Source organism: Panthera leo, chromosome F2, assembly GCF_018350215.1.
Source record: "Panthera leo isolate Ple1 chromosome F2, P.leo_Ple1_pat1.1, whole genome shotgun sequence".
NCBI lineage: Eukaryota > Metazoa > Chordata > Mammalia > Carnivora > Felidae > Panthera > Panthera leo.
Window position 1 is genome coordinate 67,659,663 of NC_056695.1, and position 20,598 is coordinate 67,680,260.

The window sequence follows — 20,598 nt, forward strand, 5'->3', positions numbered from 1 at the left end:
ATTCTTTTAAGAAGTGACCCTGAATCACAGACATCCGTTCAATTCTTAAATTGGGGGATCAACAAGGAAAGGACTGGTTTTGGTAAGGATTTTCTTATCATAAGAAAGGATTAAAACATAGGATCAAAAAACACATCAGTGTATTGCGCTGCCCATCATATATCAGGTATGTGTTAGGAGGAAAGGTGTTGTTCACGACAGTTCTGCAAGCTGGGCAGAGAGAAAGGACAGACCCACGTGGTCATCTGGTACCTTGGCTCGGGGGTTGAAGATCAGTCCCTTATGAAGAGCAAAAGCAACACGTTTAACTAGCTCCTTTCTTATTCCATCTTCCAGCAACTGTTTTGGATCCACCTACGTGCAAAGCAAAAAGCAAAAAATGGCCGTGAGGAAAAGTTCAGCCATGACGAAACCCAAAGGAAAGACAGTTTCTGCAATCTGCAGGGAAGCACTTTCCCACCCCATTTCCCAGCGATTGGGACTTTTCTCCTTTCCTGTCTCTTTGATCTTGCGCAGCTTGGACAGAATTGTTGAACCTGTCACCTCCTTAGGACTCGGCTGGCCTCCGTAAAATTCATGATGGTAATTTCACAACATGACATCCCAAAGATGGTGGGTATGAAGATTTTTAAAGTGCCTCTCTCATTTTAATCATTTCATTAAAAGTAAAAAGTGCCTTTTCTTCTCACCAGGAGCAGAGGGGAATGAACGGCCTGGCCTTGCCTTTCTTCCAGACGCCATCTACATGCGCATGAGCAAGCTCAAACTTGGGCTTGGACAGACTTAACAATTCTCTTTTCTTCCAGCATTCTTGGAATGCTGTTTGTAATTAGGGAGATAAAACAGGAAGGCAAATCTGCTATCTACCTCTATAAGCTGATTTTGCTGGTTCTTTTTTCTGTAATGAGAAAGCATCCATTATTCCCTAAAAGACAGTCTCCTGTCAAATCCAGAAAACATCAAATAGTTTTAACATAATCCCTTGAAATTCCCTGCAACTTGTTTCTTATATTTTTAATTTGCAAAGTACCATTACTTTTAAAAGTCATAAAGACAAACGGATGGGTTCCATCTGGGTTTGATTATATTTAAACTTTAAGAATGGCAATTGCAATGAAAGTTACACAAAATACAAGAGCCAGGGACACATGCTGAGCTACACCATGACTATACAATCAGCAAAAGCCAGACTTCGGACAAACAACAAGTCAGAGGCTGTGGGTTCCTGACCAGATAAACTGTGAGAAAGGAAAAGAATGGAGGAGAAACCTGAAGACTTAAAAGATAGAATGTATTTTTTTTTAAATGTATTGTCAACAGATTGACTTTAGATAATAAAACTCTAAATGGAGAGACTAGGACTAGGTCAGGGCACATGAGGAGGATCCTGGGGCAGGAGCTGGGAAATTATATTTCTTGACTTGGGTGGTGGTTGTAATAACCCATTAAACTATGTAAATGGATCTACAGCTTTCAGTACTTGTGCCCTATTTCACAATACAAAGGTAAATTATAACTAGATATAATCAGCGAGGAAAAAGAAATCAAAGAAGTAACATGACATTTTCAAAGAAATACTCCTTATAAAGAACAGATTTAGTGAGGGGCACCTGGGTGGCTCAGTCGGTTGAGCATCCAAGTGTTGATTTCAGCTCAGGTCACAATCTCATGGTTCGTGAGTTCAGGCTCTGAGATCAGCTCTGCATTGATGGCGCCAAGCCTGCTTGAGATATTCTCTCTCTCTCTCTCTCTCTCTGTCTGTCTGTCTGTCTCTGTCCCTCCTGCCACTCGCATACATGCACACACGTGTGCATGCTCTCTCTCTCAAAATAAATAAACGTTAAAAAAAAAAGATTCTTTATTAAAAAAAAAAACAGATTTAGTGAAAAAGGGTTAACTGTTTTCAAGAAAACAAAGGTCTTAAATGGTCCTTCCAATTTTTCTAAACCTTGCACCAATCTATAGAGTGCTTGCAGCTTAGAGAATGCCCCTTGCACACAGCCCCTTCCCTCACATTTCTATCCCCTCCTCTGAAGTTAATAACAGTTAACCCTTTTCACATGGATCCTCCAGACCTTTCTCTATTAACTTCTACACATAAATATTGTCCTCAATACATAGTTAATTTAAAAAGTCTAAATGGGACCATAATACGTATGTACACACACACACACACACACACACACACACACACACACACTGTTCTGCAATTTGCTTTTTCTACTTTAAATTTTAGAAATCTTTTGGTGGTAAAAGCTTTTTTTAACTTTTATTTCTTTTTGAGAGACAGAGACAGAGTGCGAGTGGGGGAGGGGCAGAGAGAGAGGGAGACCCAGAATCCGAAGCAGGCTCCAGGCTCTGAGCTGTCAGCACAGAGCTTGACACGGGGCTCAAACCCACGAACTGTGAGATCATGGCCTGAGCCAAAGTCAGAGGCTAACCACCCAGGCATCCCGAGTGGTAAAAGCTTTTTGAACAGCAGCCAAACAATCTCCAGTAGGAACACACCATGATATATTCAGCCATTCTCTCACTGATAAATGCTTAGATTATTTCTATTCTTTTTTTGTATGGCTACCTCCGACAATGAACATCTATACATACATCTCTGTGTATATCTCACTTGTTTTACGTCATATGGATTAAAGGACACTTACACTTTTTATAAATGTCTGAAATAGATGCTTAACATTAGCGGGCTGAAGACTTGTGAGGGCCACCGGATCTGTTACCGAAAGCCAAACTGTTAGACTGGCAGAGAAAGTCTACTGGGTTGAATATGGTCAAGATGATATTCTCCCTGGCTCTCATCTGAAAGACTGTAGCAAAAGATCTGCCTTTTTCATAAGCAGGCTTTCTTTTGATAATTATTGTTAATTATGAGGTTTTATTATATCCTTTCTGTACTGGTCATTTTGCATGTAAGATGCTTAATCTGGTCCCAGGATTTATCACCACTTTATGGATTAGTAAGAAGTGACTACCTCCATGTATACTCTTTGCATATCAACTGAACTAAACTGGCATCAGGTCTAAAGGATGTTCAGTGGATTCTGTGAATATTCTAGGAGTACAATGGTATTTCAGCACACATCCAGAAACCATACACTAAAGTTTCATTTCTATTTAGGTTTTCTTGGATTTTATTAACATAAATGTTAATCTGGCAATTCAATAGATACACATTTAAAAAAAAAATCAGAAATATATAGATTCCACTGATGTCTGATAAATGAAAAAGAAATACAAGCACCATGAACTCTGTGAATGGGCACATCTCTAGTCATCATAGGATTACAAATTAAAATAGTATGGAGATAACACTTTATACTCTTTGGGGAGCAAAAACTAAAACATAGATAGTAGCACATATTGTCAAAAATGTGGACAGACACCAGAGAAACAGTCATTTCAGAAGGCAATCTGGCAGTACTGAGAGAAATTAAGTATAAATACACCCTAAGACCTAGTGACCCAGACCTGGGGAGGCAGATTTCAGACACAGGCCCTACAGCAGGGACATGTTCAGAGATGCTCATGATAATGGGGAGCGTTGGAGTGAAAATGACAATAACATAGGTGTCTGGGTCTTGGGGAATGGTTAAGTAAAATGTACAATTCTACACAGCAGTAAGAAGTAACCAACGGCCCAACCCACAGCAATACAAACAAATTTCAAAAGCAGTAACTAGCGAGAAGAGTTGGAAAAAAGAATGAGCCTTAGAGTACAATATGATGTAGACAAATCAAACACATGCACACATAAAGTAACACCTCATGTTTAAAATACGGGATTACTTGCCTCTTTAGGGGCAGAAATCAAACATATAGAGCGGGTGCTTTTGGGGATGGAAATGGGAATGGGTGTCCAGATGAGAAAGAAAGGATGAAGAGAGGAACGTGCACGCATCAGTGAGGACAATGGCCAGACAATGATGATGGGTTAGGATCAGCTCAGCTCTCTGCACCTGAGATGCAATATAAAAATACTAAAAGGAAAGAAGGGTGGGAGAGAGTGAGCCAGCTGTTTGGCCAAAGGGAAACGAACTATTTTGTTTCATTATTACAAAAATTCAATAAGTGGCGCCTGGGTGGTTCAGCAGGTTAAGCATCCAACTTTGGCTCAGGTTATGATCTCATGGTTTGTGAGTTCAAGCCCCGAATGGGGCTCTGCACTGACAGTGCGGAGCCTGTTTGGGATTCTCTCTCTCACCCTCTCTCTCTGCCCCTTCCCCACTCTCTCGGTCTCAAAATAAATGATAAAAATTTTTTTTTAATAAAAAAATTCAATAAAATGGATTTTTCTTAGATTTAAGTAACTCTTGGGCATGATGAAAAATCAGGATTATAATGCTCTCCCTTCCTCCATCAACAAACGAGTAAAATGAAGATGGAGAGCTGCATGTGAAATAGTAAGGGACCCAAGATGACAATCGCCTTCCCTGTTCCCCATGGGAGAAACACCCTGGTGATCCAAACTAAGAGTCTTATTACTACAAGGCCACGTGGATGAGTGTCAAAGCCGTTACCTTGATGATGCCAACCAAAGTTGTCTTCATCATTAAGATGCCTTCAGTAAAAATGGAAATAGCGTGAGTAAGCTTGGCAACCTTTAACAAAGAAAAAAAAGTTAATGAAGTACTTCAGATAAAAGACCCATCCTTTCTAAGGGAAGTGAAAATAACTGGCTGACAGCCTGAAATGAACAAAGACAGCGGGAGTGATGGGCCCCGGTCAGAAATGAGGTGCTGTGGTGTAAGCAAGGCACTGCCATTGGACATGCTGGGCAGGGTCAGCAGACATGAAACAGTTCTTAAACGCTGACCAATCATCTCCCCTTCTTTGGGCCTCAGTTTCTCATACATAAAAGGCAGGCAGGATTCAATGAGATGGATGGTCCTTTCCAAGTAGAAAAGGCTCACCAAGAGTCTAAAAAGTTAATCTTTACCACTTTCTACGAGTTTTTTCAAGCCACACCAGGAGACACTGATATGGTAGACAGGTGCTGTGTTTTTGAGTTAGAATAAGTATGTAAATTTCAAGCTTGAAGATTGAAATTCCTGATACAATTTTTGGAGCTGTGTCAGAGGTGGCAGAAATTGATGCTGGGATGAAAGGTGATGACAGTGGACTTCATAATGTCAATTTCCACTTGATTTCACTTTTTTTCACATCTTTAATTTTAAGTTCAGGAGAAAGAAAAGCAGAGGTATTTGGGAGGAACCACCTCTGAGGCTGCTTACTTATTGAGTGGCTTCACAGTCTGGCTGTAGGAAATGGTTTAATGGAATCCAGATTACTTTGAGCCATTGATCTGATGTACAAAGCAGGAACCCGAATGCAAAAGGTCTAGGCAATCTAACCCAAAGAGAAGGGCTGGTTCATCAGGGCTGTTCACGGAGAAAAGAGGCCAGCTGAGCTCCCCGTCCTCTGAGAACACTCAGGCAGGCAAGGCCTGAAATAACCCAGGACGCGGTAACAAATGAAGCTATCACAGGAGAGTAGGAAAAGACAAATCATAATTGGTCTGGTGCTCCTAGGGATATGGCAGGCGACACAGACCCGTGACACATCGTGGTTTGGGTTTTAAATCATCAAAAGGCAGAAGTTAAAGGGACACGCCACCTCGTATCGTGGGCCAAGCTGAGCATAGTCCCTCAGTTTGTCTTTGTCCAGGCGGGTTGGCACTTCAATGATATCGTGGGTCTGAAGCTTTATGATCTTTAGAAGAGAAGTAAACATGCTTTCTGGAATGATCTGCAAAACCTTTAGTGAAAGAGAAAAGAAGGAAAACAGTTGGACATGTCTTTTATTTTTCTTAGCTGATAAATGCCAGGATGGCAGTTAAGACAGCACCACCTTGTACACACAGGCATTTGTCTACAGAAAGGGACGGGAAGGGACTTAAGGAGGTACTTTAATATCTGCTCTCAGGCCCACGGCTACATTCTTTCAAACGTTAATTGCTCACAAGATACACAGCTAATCCCCATACACATGCAGCAAAAAGATGTATCTTTTCCACGTTATAAACTTGTAAAAGACTGAGGTTCGGAGATGTTAAGTAACGTGGCCGTGGCGCAGTCAGCAGGTGACACAGCGAAATTTTGCAGCCAGGTCTGTCTGGCTCCACGCTGTACCGTAAGTTACTGAAACGAGGACCAAAGTTCCCGGGAAAACTTACAGCTCCGACTAGGATGTGCTGGATCTAGATCTGGTTCTTTTACCAACTAGCTCTGTGACTTTAAAGAAGCCAATATGATCTCTATTCCTCAGTTTCTGTTAAGCGCAGAATGGGAGTTAATACCACCAGCACTTAAAAACAGGTGTAAAAGTTCTCTGAAAGTAAAAACACATCTGCATATCCACAATACCAGTAAGAGTAAGTTTATTTTCAGGTATTGCAAGTTTCTGGAATCAAGTTAAGAATAAGGGAAAGGAACACGGGTATACTTTTCATGGGGCCCCAAGCATCCTCTTTGTATTTAGAAGAGCAGTCAGTTTGCCCATAAAATAAATGTCACCTTGATGCATTTCTTACCTTTCTCACATAGGACACCAATTCACCAGAGTAATATTGGGACACACTGAGAAGGTCAGGACTATTTGCTTGATTAATACGAAGAAGGGGAAGATCGAGGGCAGAGGCAAGCTGCAAGAAAAGTAGGTACATGTGTTTCTCCATTTCCAGAAGTCCTAGAAATCTCTTTCCAGAAATAGTAACATACAACAAAGCTCTGGGGCTTTACCCAAGGTAATGCAACAACCACTGACTCATCAAAGTCATTAATAGTTTCTGACAATGATACACTTTCTAAAAAAACGACAGTCATCTGCTTTGGTAGTGGTTCTCAAATTGTGGTCCCCGGACCAGCAGCATCAGCATCAGCATCGGCCAGGACTTGTTACAGATGCCAATTTTTTTTTTTTTTATGCTTATTTACTTTTGAGAGAGAGAGAGAGAGAGAGAGAGAGAGAGGGAGCGCAAGCACAAGCAGGGAAGGGGCAGAGAGAGAGGGAGACACAGAATCTGAAGCAGGATCCAGGCTCTGAGATGTCGGCACAGAGCCCGACGCGGGGCTCGAAGTCCTGAACAGCGAGATCATGACCTGAGCGGAAGTCAGACACTTAACTGACTGAGCCCCTCAGGTGCCCCCCCCCCCCCAGGTGATTCTGATGCCCCTCAAGTTTGAGAGCCACTGTGTTCCAGAAGGCAGCTACTCTTCCACGGAAATCAGACACTGTGACTGATGGCTGACTGTACTCATTCCAAACTGAGAGGTCACAGCATGGAAGAAGTACCATTATTTTCTGTACCACTCGGAAAGAAGCGAACACGCTGACGGTGAACTACGATGTGCCGTCAGTCATAAAACCCATCCCCAATTAGAGAGATGTTTAAATACGAAAGAAAGTACATCTCATAACTGATACATGAGGCAACTCTGTCAGAAGACGCTGAGTAAATTTTTGTTCATTTCTCTCGATCTGGAATTATCTTGGGAGCACAGCTACCCTTGTGTTGTCCACCACTGTTCCCTAACCTTTGGAGGGGATCCTAGCTTGTAGCAGAGGCTCAACAAGAGTTTTTTTTAAATGAGTAAGTAAAAGGACTTACTTCACATCTAGGGAAAAAAGGACCCACATTTTTAGTATACTGGTAAAACTTGAAAAAACGTATTTTTTAATGTAAACACTACCTTCTGTAAGACACCCAACTTGTATTAATTGAAACTTCCAATATGCGTAGCATCTTTTCAAACTTTGCTCTCATGGAAAAACTGCTAACAATTTTCAGCTTATAAAAATACTTAAATTACCTTTTTTTAATGTTTACTTATTTTTGAGAGACAGAGGCAGAGCACGAGTGGGGGAGGGACAGAGAGACAGAGAGGGAGACATAGAATCCGAAGCAGGCTCCAGGCTCTGAGTTGTCAGCACAGAGCCCGATGCGGGGCTCGAACCCACGAACCACGAGATCATGACCTGAGCCAAAGTCGGATGCCCAACCGACTGAGCCACCCAGGTGTCCCAAATTACCTAACTTTCTAAAAGAATCAAATCTCGGGCTGAATTTAGGCATGAGGTAGTAACGGAGACCAATTCTTCCCTAGTGACTAAGAACATGACCTAACTGTTCTTTGCTTACCTTCAAGAATGTAGCTCTGAGTTTAGTGACCATGGACGGGCTTACCCTTATGCTTTCTTGCATGATAGATGTGAAACTGTGAAGAGAGAGAAATGGTAAGGAGACATCCGCAGTGGCCTTCATCCAGGGGAAATGGGAGGCTGGCCACATTACCTGTCAATTAATTGCCAAGCAAAAGAAAGGTCCCCAACGATCTGCATTGTGATCAGGACCTCCTCTTTAATGTTAATGGTTCGGATCATTTGGTGAAGAAACTTGCGAGTGTCAGCAAGAAACTGACATACTTGCAGATTTGATTCCAACTGGTGAAATTCTTGAACCTGTGTTACATAAATACATTTAATTAAAAAATTCCGAATAGCTTCTGTGGTGTTCATTTTTCCCTGAAAACATTTCAAAAAGGCACGTTATGTACTAAGAATTCCCTGGCAAAATTTCTATTTCAAACGATAACCCTAGAAATGTATAAGCCAAGTCATAACGTAATGCACAGGTTTCTAGGATTAGAAAATGTTCTGCTCTTTTTTTTTCTGTACATAGATGACATAATGAGTGGGTGCTTCTATCTTCCGTGTGAGTACTGACAAAGGCATATTAGAAAATCCTCTTAATTTTGAAGATTTGCAGGATTGCTAAAACACAGAGTAAGTCACATTATACCAGGGTGTTGGCACGTGTACATTAAGTTCTTTTGCTGTACTCCTTAAAACAAAAGAATGACTCCCCTGTGTCCTGAAGTGTTTTTTCTGTTTTCTTTCTTTAACATTTTTTAAATTTATTTTTGAGAGAGAGAGAGAGACAGAGCATGAGCAGGGGAGGCACAGAGAGAGAGGGAGACACAGAATCCGAAGCAGGCTCCAGGCTCCGACCTGTCAGCACAGAGCCCAATGCGGGGCTCGAACTCAAGACTATGAGATCGTGACCTGAGCCAAAGTTGGACGCTTAACTGACCGAACCACCCAGGCACCTCATCCTGAAATTTTAATGTATGTAATTCAAGGTGCCTGGGCCATGGTCAAAATGAATGGCACAAATGATAAAAAGCATCTGAGGTACAAAAGTTGTTTGTAGTTGTAATGTAGACTAGAAGGTCCAGAAAGCAACCAAAATAGGAATCGCACCAGTGGGCCACTGTTTGGAATGTCTAAGGAAACCGACAAGTTCATAGTGGAGTACTGTTTTGTATTGCCATTCATAGGGATCATAAAACCTCTCAAAAGTAATAAAAGCCTATAAGAAAGTATGCCAGGGCTACCTGGCTGGCTCGGGCCAGAGAGCATTAGACTCTTGATCTTGGGGTTGTGGGTTCTAGTCCCATGTTTGGGTGTAGATATTACTTAAAAATAAAAGAAAGGATGCCAAAGAAAGTATTAATTATATTTCTAAAGATATAAAATTATCCCATCTGGACAGGGTTCCAGATAAGTATGGACAATGTTTTAAATAGTTTATGGTTATTGTTCTCATGCGTTTATTTTCCATTTTAAACCTAGTTTAAAAACCTAGTTTAAAGCTAGTTTAAACCTACTTAAGCATACAATTAAAATTTTAAGAGTCGGGAAGTATAATCCTTCTTTTTTGAATCTGAGTAGATAATATCTGAGTAGATAAAAAACAAACTATTTTTTTTTCCAGAAGAGAAAACATCACATATAAGCATATGATCATTATACAACTGTGGTCATTGTTGCGCATTCCTTTGTAGTTTTTCTCTCCCCAAACTCTCTCCCAATCTAAAAATGGTGCCTACTTGTTGGGATGAGCACTGGGTGTTGTACGTAAGCGATGAGCCATGGGAATCTACCCCAAAAACCAAGAGCACACTTTACACATCATATGTTAGACAGTTTGACAGTAAATTATATTAACAACAAAACAAAACACAAAAAAAAATACAGATTTTGCTTTTACTGCCTTTCCACAATCTCCCAATGTTTCCATGTTGTCTTCATAATTATTAAATATAATTATGTTTCTGCAAGTTGAGATATCATTTTTGCTAGCATTCTTTTCACACTGGTCACTGCATTATTTTCCCAATTTTAGGACACTGGATAAAATACCACAATAAGCGTACTTTGCTTTTTTTTTTTTTTTTTTTTTTGCTCTGATGAAATATTCTCTTAGCTGTATTTCCAGGACCAGATCTTCTGGGTGGATCCACAAGTATGATTCGTGATCCAAGAATTGTTATTTATTTATGTATGTATTTATTTATTTATTAGTTTTAGTTATGTAAGTAATCTCTTCCCCCGCATGGGGGGTGAGAACTCATGACTCTGAGATCAGGAGTCCCACGCTCCTCTAGCCAGGTGCCCCATGAACTGTCGCTTACAAAGAGTTTTCTTACCTCCTCCAAAGCTTGTATTAGTTGCACAGTTTTTCTGCCCGCAGCCGTTGAATCATCATAATTTAAAGACAGTATTTGTTTCGAGATCTCCCTGAACCAAGCTTGAAGGTTTTCTATTAACACAGAAACAAGGAGAGACTGCTGAAATCCCAGAACTGTGGTAGCCGTGGCTTTGAATTTTATTGCACAATCCTTCACAAATCTAGCCCTTATTCACAGACCTTTCCCTCAGTACCTGACATTGCCCTTGGGATTCTCCAAACAGGAACCACCAAAACGCCTTGGGTATGTGACCTAGGGGAGAGGAAACTTTCTACTTAAGTAGCTCAGTCTTACACCCGGCAGAAAAGGTGTAAAGGCCTGAGTCTGTGGTGTGAACCCCAGTGTGCAAAGGCGGTCACTGGAGTGGGAAGGAGTGGGGAAGGAACTGAAAGATTGTGACAGGAAGTTACCGGGAACAGTTTCCTGGAGAATCGAGGGTGGGTAAAAGATCTGAAAAAGGTAGAGAGGGGCAGAGGGATAGTTTGTCATGAGGTGAAGGGACAGATGTGGGCAGAAGCTTCAGGACAAAAATAACAATGGCACGCCTTGGGAGAACAAGGGGCAACATGTCAGGAGTGTGAAGTATGTGTGGTGAGTTGAGGGGACGTCTGAACGGCTGAGGGGTGCCATTTGCACTCACAGACCAGGTTCACACAGCAGAGAAAGGGTCATTAATATGCCCTGAGGACCCTCAAGGTGGCCGGCAAAGGTCTGAGCTTTTCTCACTGAATCTTTACAACAATCTACGGGGGCAGGAATTGGAAGGCATTTCTCAGATTAAGGAAGCTGATGCCCAGAGACGTAAAGGAGCCCAGGCAGGGTCACACAGTCACTAAACAGCAGCACCAGGCTTTTCTCAACTGTCTGGCCAGATTCAAAGGCTGTCCTCATTTTATCTCATCAAGCGGATTCCCTAACATTTTTGTTTGTTTGTTTGTTTATCAATGGGATGACTTCACTTTAATAAAAGCACTTACGGACTTATAATCTAAGTTATTTCACGAATTGGCATGAAGAACACTGGTGGTAATTTTAAAGATTTTTTTTTTTTTTTGGTAGGACTGAGGGACAGTTATAGAGTACCAGAACAAGCACAGCATTCAGAGTCTGAGGTGACGAGTTCAATCCAGGCTCTGAACCGTTGTTACCATCAGCAAGTGATTACATTTTATAGCTTTGATTTCTTTACATGTGGAACAAGAATAAAGATGTCTAGCTCATAAGGCTGTAAGGCTCAAACGAGAAATATTTGTGGAAGCATTTCCCAAGCTAAAATATGCTATATAGCCAAAAAAAAGTACCAGATGCTGTTTTGAATGACCTTTAAAGTGATGGTGGGGTTTTCTTTTCTTTTTTCTTTTTTTCTTTTTTTTTTTTTGATGTTGGGATTTATAAGAACCTAAAAGAGACTAGAACAGAGACGAATGTGCCTGATTCTCAAAAATTAATCTGGTTAGACTGTTACAGGTGGTTCCTTGTTTTTCGGACAAAATGTAGTGACCTGCAAAACATGTTGCTAATTTATATCACATTATTAAAAACACACCAACTTTTCCTACTAGGAATAATAAAGTAATTCGGAAATATATTTTAGGCTAACCATTTGGCATCAAATACATCAACAAAAGCCAAATATAGTAATCACAAGATCATACTGATTAAAAGAGTAATTTTTTCAAACAAAAAGCTATACCTTTGAGAAATTCTACTGTGTAATTAACTTTTATCAGAAATGAATTTCATAGTTAAAACATTAAGCATTAAAAAAATAGCTTCTCATCTTAAAATTCAGAATGGTCATTCAGGGGCACTTTGAAGGGTTTCTATCTATATAAAAATTTTAAGTGATACCATGATTTTCCCACAGATAAAATTTCCTAAAAGAAGCAGGATTAATATGATTAACGCGAAGGCTTGAGCTATGTTGTTTCGAAAAGTCTGCATGTCCCCTCTTCTGCCACTAGATGGCAGGCGCACAAGGAGAAAAAAACCCAGAAAACATGAGAAGACAAGACTCCTGGATACCATCTATGTTAGCGGTTACTAATAATCTTTTATTAAAGATTTTATTCGTTTATTTCAATGTTTATTTATTTTTGAGAGAGAGAGAATATGTGTGCACATGCAGGAGGGGAAGAGAGAGAGGGAGAAAGAGAATCTCAGGCAGGCTTCGTGCTGTCAGTGCACAGCCTGACGCAGGGCTCCGATCTCATGAATCATGACCATGACTTGAGCCGAAATCAAGAGTCGGACACTCAACTGACTGAGTTACTCGGGCACCCCTATGTTAGTAGTTAGTAATATTCTTAATGTTCATTTATTTTATTTTGGAGAGAGAGAGACAGAGAGAAAGCACGAGCCGGGGAGGGCAGAGAGGGAAAGAGGGAATCTCAAATGGGCTCCACACCACCAGCATGGAGCCCAATGAGGGGCTCAAACTCACGAACCGTGAGATCACGACCTGAGCTAAAATCAAGAGTTGGACGCTTAACCAACTGAGGCACCCAGGTGCCCCAGTAGTTAGTACTATTCTTGAGTGAAGTATCCTGAGATGATCAGGACAGTTACAGGTCCTTCTCTTCCTCCCTGCAAACGCACATAAGCTGACACACTATGGTGAGGCTGGGGGATGAATTATGGACCTACGGACTATGAACCAGAGTATAACAACCCCTGTAGCCTAACCTCATACTTCAAAAATAAGAAGCCCCAAGTCCAGAGAAGATATGAACATTGCCAAAAGGAGCCCAAAGCTAGAGGCAGCTAAGACTAGGCTTTAGACATTCCTCAGCAATGTCCTAGCATACAACGATGACAACGTGGTTGAGTTTTTACTTTGTGTGTTTCCAAGAATTCGTGTGTACATTTCAAACACAATGATATTTCCTCTTTAGCAATTACCATTTTTCTCCACACGGGTTAGGGGTTTCACTCCCGAAAAGACATCAGCAAGCTCCGTCATCCGCTCTGAGCCCTCCTTCTTGTAATGCTCCCATTTGGCTTGCTTTTCTGAAAGCATTTGCTTGAACATCTGTTGAAAGGGACAGAAGAGATTTACTTACTTAAGAGGAAATCCAAATAAGGCAGTTTACAAAGAAAGCCCTGAGTGAAACCCAATTTATTGTAAAAATATGTATCTAAAAGTAACATTACCCCTGACGTCATCTCTTAAGCTGCACTACTTTGTACAAATTGAGGGGCAAAGCTAGACCACTGCATTGGTTTTCAGACCAACTGCACATAAGCATCATCTCATCATCTGGATGGCTTTCAAGTGTTGGGATTCTCAAGCTCCCCCATGAAGATTCTGGTTCAAAAGGCCTTGGGTAGACCCAGGAACCAGCATTTTTAATGTGAAATTAAATTTGGTGGCCCCTGCTCGAAGGTCCTTTGCAAGTAATAATTTCTGTGGTTGCATCTATTTAAAATAGGTCAGGGAAGGCTGAGCATGATCTTTGTCTGATGAGTGGAGAATGAACTAAATCACCCACAAAAATTTTTTCTTTTGGATCACACAGTAAGTCTGTTTATTAATGCACTCCTTCATAAAATTAAAGGCCTATAAAGAGTTGAGCAGAGGAGGAAATGGTATAACTCAAGGTTTTGCTTTTTTTCCCCCCTTGAAACAAATTTAAAAACCTATTTAAAGTGTGTCACAAAACTACAGGGATTTATTTCACTGGGATCCTAAGAGGTAAATATGAGAATATACTGATTTTTCTCTTAAGAAATTCTTCATTCCTCAGCATCGAACTGAATGTTAAAAGATGAAGACTTCATTGTAGATGAAAGGATAAGGACTGGTGGAATTTTGTGGGGCCAGAGAAAGAGGAATCTTAGTGATCAGGCAGGGTGAGGAACAGTAGGAATTATTTATAGAGTCCCTCCTGTCTTTTTGAATGCCTAGGACCGATCAATGCCATTTCACAAAGCAGCAGTGACAAAAATAACACTGTGAGGCCTTCGTTACAGACCTAATAGCTTGAAGCCCTTCAGACACTCATTCCCAGGTTGACCTCACAGGTTTCACATCTGGTAAGGTGGAATTTGGGATAGGGGACGGTTCTCAAGTTAAGAGATGCGCCTTCATCAAAAGATTAGAAGAAACACAGGTCTAATTAGTGTGTTTCTAAGAGAATCAGAAGGTGATTCTCGAAAAAGGGTTGGGATGGGAGGTGGGAGAGATAGAGATAAAGGTTAAAGAACCGAGCTGAAATGTCAGACATTAAATATATCTTTGTTTTGCTCAGTTTGTATTGGGTAGTTATTTTTATCTTTCTACCAGATCCTTCTCTTTTGAAGATCTTTAATGAGTTGGTCTTCTATTCTCTCCAATAGAACAGACAGAAGGAAGCTGCCCATTCTGTTCCAACAGATTCCAGAAAAAGATTAACGATTAGAAACGCAGGCGTGGTCGGGCAGATGACCCAGATCTGTCCTGATTCCCACACAACAATATTGAGCTACAGAACTCTTGGGTGACTGGCGTCCTGCTTCAGGATCCTAACTGGACGGAGTGCACTGATTCCTTGGGGTGACTCTCACTTGCCTCTGAAGTTTGCTTTGACCAACAAATAAGATGCCTGGTTCCTGCTCTTGGATCTTTCTTGGTCTCTCATTTTGGCTTAATCTGTCTCTCTTCCCCACTGTACTGAGAGCTCCTGGATGGGAGGGACATGCCTTGTTCATTTTTGAATTCCTAGCACCTAGCTGGGAACAGAGCAGGTATTCAATAATGACTTGCTATTGAGAGGGAAAACATGAGCATTCTTAAAGAGATCAAAAAGGGGTAGCGTTTCTCTGATCTTACAAAATTATACCCAGACAGGTTACCGAATAACACTCAACACATGCATGTGCGTGATGTTAATAATCAGCATGTACTTTTCCTTAGCTACTGAACGGGGGAACACAGTGTCCTCGCACACCTAGAAGATAAAGAAAAAACCGGCAGACCGCTAACCAGACTGAGGCAAGGAGAATATCAGTTTGGAATGGGCCTTAACGTCCATGGCTAGCTCCTGGCCCACCTGATCCGAACCGCCAAGGCTACTGGTTATAGAACCTAGGCACTCCTGGGTATCAACCATTTTTATCATGCCCACAGAGGCTCTTTTAGGCATAAGACTAATCAACCTTAGAATTCCCTTCAGGGAGCTCAAAATCCTTAAAATCCTTGAGTGGACATTGTTTAAACACAAATCATCCACCCTACTTAAAAGCCCTTTCTAACAGGTTCTCATGGTTTTGCAGATGAAGACTGAAATCCTACAAGGCCTACGTGCCCATCTTTCGACCTCATCTCATATCACTTTTATCTCATTCTCTCCCCTCTAGCCAACTGTTCTTTCTGATCCTTGAACTGGTCATGCTGTTCCCTACCCAAGAGGACTCGGGCATATTCTGTCCTCTCTCTGCAATGGTCTCCAGAATGCTCCCGACCTTTGTCTTAGCTAACTCCGACAGGTTCCTTTTTCAGGTCCCTTCAGAAGCTCCTGCTTCTCTTCTCAGGGATTTTAGGTACTCAGAGAACAACGTTCCTTTCCCTTAGAGCACGTATCTCAGTTTGTATTTACGTTTTCATTAGTGCAATTCTCTGATTAATGTCCACATTCCTCACTAGACTGTCACCTCCATGGTCCTGTGCAATTTTCCCCATCACTGTATCCCCAGTGGCAGTAGGCACTAAATGCCTGTTAAATGTTTAATCCTGTCCTTTTAGTATAAGAACGATCTCAGACAGCTAGAATCTGTAGCCTGAATCAAAGACTATGACTCGTTATTGAATCTCAACCCTTTAAAAATATTTTTAAGCACAGAAAAACTAAGATGTTGGTGATTATTCATTAAAGATCTTTACCTCTTTGAGTATAAACTCAAATTGTGCAGTGTCCAACAGCAATTGAAAGAGGATCTTGGGATTGTATCTAGAGTCTGTTAGAATCTGGTCCTTGATTTGACGAAGGCGTTTGTTGTTTGGGTCATAAGCTAGAAACAGGAAGAAAAGAGTTCCCAGTTTATTCACTGTGCAGAAAATATGAAATCTAAGATGAATTATTAAAAACGTGCCTCCATTTTCACTCATTTGGAGCATTTAAAAAAGTAATAAGCAAGATGAGAATCAATAATGCGCGATAAAATCAATTACAGTAGATCTATGCCATGAAGTTAAGTACAACCGAACTTTTGAACACGACAGTTGGCTCTGACGTGGAATGTCATCCATGATATGCCGTCGAATGAGAAAAAGCAAGCTGCAGAACAGGGTTCCAAAGCCTGGGGGAAGTGCTTTGGAGGGAGGGAATGTAAAGAATATATGCACTCCTTCCTGCACATCATGACCCGAACACCACAGAAACTACATAAGCACTTATCTTTCCCACGCATGACTCACAATCAGGTAAATCACTTGTTTCTGGTAAATCGTGACCTTGTGCAATCAGGTCAGACAATTGCCAGGCACAAAAATGGGACACAGACGTGGCTGAAGGTAAGTGCACAGACCACTGGCAAGACGAGGTTGCCCCTGGAAGGGTCCAAATCCAGGAGACTCCTGGCTCACAGGGAAGGTGAGGAGGAGGCTGAGTCACTGGAAAACCACAGTTGGTTTTATGATACGATAAAGCGAAGGCCTGAGTTGTTCATGTGCTTGAGAATGGAAGACTTTGGTAAAGATTATAAACTGATGGGAGGGTGGGGGATGGGTATTGAGGAGGGCACCTTTTGGGATGAGCACTGGGTGTTGTATGGAAACCAATTTGACAATAAATTTCATATATTGAAAACAAATAAAAATAAAAATGAAAAAAAAAAAGATTATAAACTGAGTCAGTGTGGTAAAATCCTCAAATTAGAACTGGCGTTTATGGACTGACTAAATGCGACTAACCAACACCAGATCCATTGGACGATTAAACCTCGGCCACGGTGCTCATGCTGTGAGCGAACGTAAACTGGAGAGGGATTGAGGCAAAGAAGGCAAATGAAAAAAAAAAACAAAACAAAACCAAAAACTGGAAAGCAGCATTTTTCGAGAAAGAGATTTCCAGGATGAAGAGAGAAAGCTGAGGAGAAACTCCACATATTTCCAAAGATACAAAGGATGAAGACGTCCACCTGCTGTTTTCGCTGCCTAGCACCCACAGGAAGTGGGACCAGACGGAAGCTAGAGGAAAGAACATCTTGCCTGGAAGAGCTGTGAGGCGGGCTCTGTGTTACCAGGGGAGGCTGCAGAATAATCTGGAGTGGACAGTTTACTTTGAGATACTGCCTTATCTGAAAGAACACGTGCTGAAGGCAGTACCTGTCTCAGGGTGGCTCTCAAGCAAAGTTTGTTGATGAAAAACAAAAAGCAGGAGGCTTCACGGGGCCGCTGGATGACAGCCACGCTTAGCGGGAAGGGCACGCAGCTCTGGGTTAAGCCATTGGTTAACTAACACCGATCCAGCCGTCACTGAGTACGAGGAACTGTGTCAGCTCTGAACAAGCTCAGGTTAGTCCAACCTACTTGTTTTTTCATTAAATCAGGAGCTTCTTAAGTCATAGGCTCACAGACCCTGTGAAGGCATTTCATACAACCTGTGAAGCAACTGAACTTGATGGCCAATAGCGTCTCCAAGAGGACTGTGGGCCAGAAAACTGTGATCTACCTTTATGAGGCACTCAGGTTCAGCCTGTTTATCAATTCTGTGGGCCCATGGTTTCCTGTACTTCCAAAATCGTACCTTCCCTCCCCCCCCCCCCCCCCCCCATCATTTCTCCAGTCTAGAACTTCTTTTTACTTCAGAATCCTTCCTGCCTCCTGTATGGAGCCTTCCCCAGCCACCTTCACCCACTACCCCAAGCAACATTTCTCTCCTGCTCTGGACGAAATCCCACTAAGTGTCTGTTTTACACATCTGGCTCTTATTTACGGGCTTGGGTCTTCAATTAGTTTCCTGCTGTAACAAATTACCACAAACGTAACGGCTTTAAAGGACACAAATGTATTCTCTTACAGCTCCAGAGAGGAGAAATCTGAAATGGGTGTCACTGGGCTAAAATCAAGGAGGCAGCAGGCCTATGCTCCTTCTGCAGGCTCCTTCTGGAGGCTCTGGGGAAATCCTGTTTCCTTATTTTTTCCAGCATCTAGAGGCCACCATATTCCATGGCTTGTAGCCCCTTCCATCTTTAAAGCCAGGAATGGTCTGTTGAGGCTTTTTCATGATACCACCTCTCTAGTTTTGACTCTTCTGCCTCCCTCTTCCCGATTTAAGGACCCTTGTGATTATACTGGACCTACTGGGGTAATCCCGGATAATCAAACCTGACAAAGGGGCCTATTCAGGTGGGCCGTTGACTTGTCCAAGTAGACACAAAAACGACTAACTTAAAAAGCCACTTGATTCTCATCCAAAGGCTAAACAATTTTTGCACCACGGGGCATATCTTAGCTCTGAAAGCCTTTAAGTGGAGCCATACAGATGGGCACACCTTTCGCCCGTTACCTGAGTCTGCTGTGTGAAGCATCAGCCACCGGATGGCCACGTTACAGTCTCTCAGGCAGTTCAGGAGCCTTGGGATATTGTCCAGAACCATCTCTTCCCTTAAATACCCTTCTTTCAGAAATTGTTGCACTTGGCTGTGCACTCTTTCACTGACGGTAGCGTATCTGCTTGACTTTGAAAAAGAAAAAGCCTGAATTACATTTTCAAAAAGAGAAAATTACTTCCCTAGAAAATGAATCCCATACAGATGAGCCCATTGACAAGTAATAACATTTCTACAGGAGGTGAATAACATGTGGACCATAGTTGGTAAGACTCAGAGGCAAGTGGTTTGTTGGACATTTTTTTCTTAATGTTTATTTTTTAGGAGAGAGAGAGAGCATGAGGGGGGAGGGGCAGAGAGAGAGGGAGACACAGAATCCGAGGCAGACTCCAGGCTCTGAGCCATCAGCACAGAGCCCGACGCGGGGCTCGAACTCACAAACTGTGAGATCATGACCTGAGCCGAAGTCGGACACTTAACTGAGCCACCCAGACGCCCCGTTGGACACTTTTGAAAAGAGCATTGGACTCAGAACCAAGAGAATCCTACCTCCTACCTCTAGCTATGGTTAGATATTGGTTTGACTTTGGGGTTCACCTCTCCCTCCTGGTGTCTTCAAATGTCAACTAAAGAACTGTATCCAGTGGTTCCCAGGGCCCCTTCTGTTCTCAACTTGGATAGAAAAGAAACATAGGCTCAACTGTCTATTCTTCCCATGATTCTTGACAAAGGAGGCAGGGCAGAAATATCCAGAAGAGGCTTCTACAGGCAGACGAGAGCACAACAAAAATATACTTCTGTGTATTTTTCAATCCAGTGAACTTTCAAACCAGCCTTTGGGGATTTGGGTCATTCTACTTTCTCTGAAGCAAGAGTTACATGTTAAACATCATTAACCTCATCAGGTTAGTTTAAAACTACCACAAGGTGTTTCATCAGACAATTCTGAAATCTTCTTAAAATGGCACCAGAGAGAAAAGGCAATTTTGGAAACTAATTATAGTAATGAAAAAATTAATGCTCTGATGCCAGTAAGCATCAGAAGCGTCACTTTCTCTAATATATTTCCAGGAGACATGAAGTTGAAATTATTTTATGCATTATTTATGGAATGTAATTTACTTGAATAAAACATGCTGAAGTTCTTGGACTCAATGTCGTTCTATCTGCCCCGGAAACTCAAGAACTCAGCCAGCCAGGCTGAGGAAGATAACTTAGAAATGTCAAGGATACTGCCCCAAAAAATATTTTTATGGCTCTGTTTACTTAGGAATTTCCTCCTGCCTTGTGCTCTTATCAAAGAGATAGACTGTAAGCATTTAAACTTTAAGGAGAGGAAGGTCTTCAGTCTTCTTGCTGGTTTCATACATCAGAAATGATCAATTTAAATTACAGTGACGGGGCAGCTCTTTCTGCTTACAGGTCCTGTCCCCGTGCTTTAATAAAAACACCTTCTTGCACCAAAAAAATTAAAATAAATAAATTTAAAACATAAATAGAAATTACAGTGACAGGACATATTGCGTAT

At 41.6% G+C, this 20,598-nt stretch overlaps 1 protein-coding gene across 1 annotated transcript in view; it reads right to left on the reverse strand.

Annotated features, from left to right (window-relative positions):
- The window catches only part of WASHC5 (WASH complex subunit 5), a 63,167-nt gene that overhangs the window by 24,247 nt on the left and 18,322 nt on the right, over window positions 1–20,598 (reverse strand). The window contains exons 9-18 of the mRNA XM_042923133.1: window positions 19,028–19,199; window positions 16,402–16,529; window positions 13,443–13,572; window positions 10,500–10,612; window positions 8,303–8,469; window positions 8,150–8,225; window positions 6,542–6,652; window positions 5,626–5,766; window positions 4,530–4,610; window positions 253–354 (exon numbers count right to left, since the gene is read on the reverse strand). Of these exons, the coding sequence (XP_042779067.1) occupies window positions 253–354; window positions 4,530–4,610; window positions 5,626–5,766; window positions 6,542–6,652; window positions 8,150–8,225; window positions 8,303–8,469; window positions 10,500–10,612; window positions 13,443–13,572; window positions 16,402–16,529; window positions 19,028–19,199 (1,221 nt within the window). The remainder of the gene's footprint in view (window positions 1–252; window positions 355–4,529; window positions 4,611–5,625; window positions 5,767–6,541; window positions 6,653–8,149; window positions 8,226–8,302; window positions 8,470–10,499; window positions 10,613–13,442; window positions 13,573–16,401; window positions 16,530–19,027; window positions 19,200–20,598) is intronic.